Source organism: Camelina sativa, chromosome 8, assembly GCF_000633955.1.
Source record: "Camelina sativa cultivar DH55 chromosome 8, Cs, whole genome shotgun sequence".
Classification (NCBI taxonomy): domain Eukaryota; kingdom Viridiplantae; phylum Streptophyta; class Magnoliopsida; order Brassicales; family Brassicaceae; genus Camelina; species Camelina sativa.
In genome coordinates this window covers 310,496-313,993 of record NC_025692.1, presented here as the reverse complement: position 1 = coordinate 313,993, position 3,498 = coordinate 310,496, and the positions used below count along the sequence as shown (strand labels likewise).

General features: G+C 40.7%; 2 protein-coding genes across 7 annotated transcripts in view; one reads left to right on the top strand and one right to left on the bottom strand.

Annotated features, from left to right (window-relative positions):
- LOC104705312 (acyl-CoA thioesterase 2-like) overlaps nt 1–2,148 on the bottom strand; it is a 5,392-nt gene extending 3,244 nt beyond the window's left edge. For 2 of the 6 annotated variants that reach the window (XR_754281.2, XM_010421291.2), the window contains exons 1-6: nt 1,799–2,076; nt 1,596–1,688; nt 1,420–1,487; nt 1,273–1,336; nt 1,128–1,174; nt 889–1,014 (exon numbers count right to left, since the gene is read on the bottom strand). Coding sequence is in view for 5 of the 6 variants with exons in the window: in XM_010421291.2 (XP_010419593.1) it covers nt 889–1,014; nt 1,128–1,174; nt 1,273–1,336; nt 1,420–1,487; nt 1,596–1,688; nt 1,799–1,814 (414 nt within the window). In the remaining variant the exon portion in view is untranslated. Of the gene's footprint in view, nt 1–106; nt 220–366; nt 455–576; nt 655–888; nt 1,015–1,127; nt 1,175–1,272; nt 1,337–1,419; nt 1,488–1,595; nt 1,689–1,798 lie in introns of all 6 variants that reach the window. The other 4 variants (XM_010421294.2, XM_010421295.2, XM_010421292.2 and 1 more) reach the window with 4 other exon arrangements.
- Nucleotides 2,149–3,496, top strand: LOC104709070 (sn1-specific diacylglycerol lipase beta-like). Its single transcript, XM_010425737.2, has 3 exons — nt 2,149–2,240; nt 2,428–3,348; nt 3,434–3,496. The coding sequence occupies exons 2-3, from the start codon at nt 2,644–2,646 to the stop codon at nt 3,494–3,496; spliced, it is 768 nt and encodes a 255-aa protein (XP_010424039.1). The 5' UTR covers nt 2,149–2,240; nt 2,428–2,643.

The following is a 3,498-nucleotide window of genomic DNA, read 5'->3' as shown; positions in this document are numbered from 1 at the left end:
AAAAAAAAAAAAAAAAGTGAAAGCGTGAAAGACTATCGCTCATGATGAAATAGCAAGAGAAGCATGGAGATTCATAATGAAGTATTTGTGGAATATAACATGAAACCTGAAATGACGCGAACAAGGTGAATATGGTTTTTCCTTTCTGTTTAGCATCTACTATTCTGGTGGCAAAGTTGGTGCCGTCACGTAAGCGATTAACTTCAAATATGATGGGAACTGCAATAATAGCAAACTATGATAATTTGCTAAGTGTAACAGATGCATGAGGTGAAGAGAAATCCGGGGAAAGCAGCAGGCATGGTTTTTAGGTAGGAGGAAAAGCAATTTCTTGCTTGCAAAAGAACATTAAAACTATGCTCTTACTATCTATATCTCCAACACGAAGGAAATAGGAATGAAAATTATGGACTATCTTCATAGTTTCAACAGTTTTTGATGCTGCGGCAAGTGCCTGCGAAGTGAATGCAGTTGTGTCACAGTGATTACTAGCTTTTTTCATTGGCGTGATATAAATAGCATATAACAGGTTAATAAATATATGATGTGGCAGCCTAGCATGATAAAATCTCATACCTGTCCAACTAACTGCCCTCCATAAACCTTTCCATAGGTTGGAGCATTGGGTGGAGTGAACCCCCTGAATACATTCAACTTCAGGATACAAGTACTAATAATTAGAGATTGCTCAATTTTGCTGGCAGAGAAAGACTGTTATAAAGCTAAAAGTAGTATGTATTGTATGAGGTGAACATAAATTTGAGGAAATGTGAAAGGAAAAATGCTATAATTCTGATTTCACATAATGGTAAATGCTAATGGCTAGAATACTAATCATACGAAATGAGACGGAACTAAATGAAGGGCAGTCGAGGGGGAGATTCGTACATCAAGTGGTTCCAGATACAATATGTGTTCCACAAGACAGCGTGAGTCAAGTTCCTTATCTGAATCCCAGACTGACTTTGTCTCAAGCAAAGCAAGATGATCAGACATCAACAATAAGCAGGTAAGCTGCAAAAAGAGAAATATAAACAGTAGTCAGTATGAAACTACCGTTAGCATACCATGAGCTCAAGGAAACCAAAGGCCGCCTAAGGAAAGAAGAGATAACGTTAAGCAAACACCTCTGACAGAGCAACAACATCTGCTGGGTAAACATCCCCAAAAATACCTGTATAAGAATCAATTGAATCCAACCCAATTACCGAACCAAATTTTTCAGAAAAAAAAACATGAAAATGAAGTTGTAAGAACCATCCATCCTCTCACCATGGCCAAAGAAATCAAATCGTTTCAAAACGAACTCTTCTCCGGCTGATCTCAGAACCTGAGCCTGCAAACATAAGAAACAATAAAAGTTAATAACCCGTTGCAGTAGCCTTACTAATAACACACAAGTAACATGACACGATGCACCTGTCCTTCCAAGAGAAAATAAACTCCATCGACATCTTGATTTTCACGAACTACATAATCACCTCTGTCTGTGATTGTGAAGAATCGCTGATTAGTGCATAACGAAGTTCCCAAATCAAATTGACTACGGGATGAGAACAAAATAAAGATCCCAGAATCATGGAGAGATCACTGACCGTAACGCTTGAACACAACGACTTGGGCAATTCGCTTCAGATAAGAACTAGGTAGCCGATGCAACAAGGGCACATTGCCAAGGAACTCGACAACTACAATCACCAAAAGCAATCAACCATAAAATAAAAATAAAAAGTCATTTAGAATCGTTGAGTTCAACTTCGGTCATTGATTTCTCCGGCGATATAAGTTATCGGAATACCTGATTCAGTGTTCATGATGAAGTGTGAAACGTTGAAAAAATGGCCGGCGAAGTCAATCGTTCAACCGATCTCTGACCAAACAAGAAAAAACAAAATTATCCAGTACCCTACGCCTACGGTATACGATTACGATAGAGTCTGTAGACACCGCAATCATTTCGAATTTGATTTTTCAATTTTCCCAACCAATTGGAGAAACTCTTAATCATGTCCCCAACCAAAGCAAAGAGTACTGACAAATTTAATGGGCCTACAGCTAAAAGCCCAATTACTTTGAGGGACCACAGACGCTATCTCTCCCACTTAGCCCAGGTCCGATCCGATCCGATCCGACAGGAAACTTTCCGAAGACGAAATAGCACGTCTGTCTGGTCTGTCTGTCCACTTTCTTTCTCCGCTGGTCTCGAGGGGGATGCTAATGGAATCTTTCGAGCATCTATGGTGAGTAGATTCTTCTCACAACCACTCTTTCATCGTTTTCGTCTTACGAACTATGTTTTGACTTTGAACTTGTCGTTGATAAACAAAGCCAACTTGTCTTCTCTCTCTCTGACTCGTGTCTTCTTCAGCGCCAAAAGATATGATTGATTGTTAATAAAAAAAAAAATAATAATCTTCATTTTTACAGTTGTTCGTGATGGCTTGGGACACGCCAAAAGCGAAGGCAGCTCTCTGGGAACTCAGTTTGATCCGACCAGCTTATGATTCTGTCTTTTTTCTTAGAGCCCCTTGATCCACACTGACTAGTCTTGTGTCAGTTGGTTCTGCTGGAAAAAAAGTCCGATCCCATTGTTAGAAAATTTTCTAATTCAGTATATAATGCTTGCTTGCTTCATAGGTTGTCATGTCGATACTGTGTTGTGTTCCTGTACTTGAATGTGTCTACTGTTTGGGTTGTGCCCATTGGTTGTGGAAGAAATGTTTGTACACAGCAGGTCACGAGAGTGAGAATTGGGGATTAGCTACATCAGATGAGTTTGAGCCAATCCCTAGGATCTGCCGTTTGATCTTAGCCGTCTATGAGGAGGATCTTCATGACCCCATGTGGGCACCTCCTGGTGGTTATGGGATTGACCCGTATCATGTTATTCTCAAGAAAGACTATGATCAGACTCAAGGCCGTGTGACCCCTTACATGATCTACTTGGATCATGACAACGGCGATGTCGTCTTGGCCATTAGAGGGCTTAATTTGGCCAAGGAGTGTGATTATGCTGTTCTGCTTGATAACAAACTTGGACAGACCAAGTTTGAAGGAGGTTATGTGCACAACGGTTTGTTAAAGGCAGCCATGTGGGTTTTTGAAGAGGAGCATGTGGTTTTAAGGGAGTTACTCGAGGCAAACCCGAGCTATTCGTTGACGTTTGTTGGGCATTCGCTAGGTGCAGGGGTTGTGTCTTTGCTTGTCTTATTCGTGATTCAGAACCGGGCTAGGTTGGGGAACATAGAGAGGAAGAGGATTAGATGTTTTGCTATTGCTCCTCCAAGATGTATGTCTCTCCATCTAGCTGTGACATATGCAGATGTCATAAACTCTATTGTTCTACAGGTATGATGCTTGTCTAAATTGGCCTCCATCGACTCGCTTAGGTGCATCTTCTGATCCATTTTACGTGCTGCTCTGAATAAACCAGGATGATTTCTTACCTCGGACTACCACAGCTCTAGAGAATGTCTTCAAGTCAATTATTTGGTAAGG

Coding starts and splice junctions, on each gene's coding strand:
- LOC104709070 (XM_010425737.2), top strand. CDS start 2,644: ATGTCGATACTGTGTTGTGTTCCTGTACTTGAATGTGTCTACTGTTTG. Junction 3,349..3,433: donor TAAACTCTATTGTTCTACAG/GTATGATGCTTG, acceptor TGAATAAACCAG/GATGATTTCTTACCTCGGAC.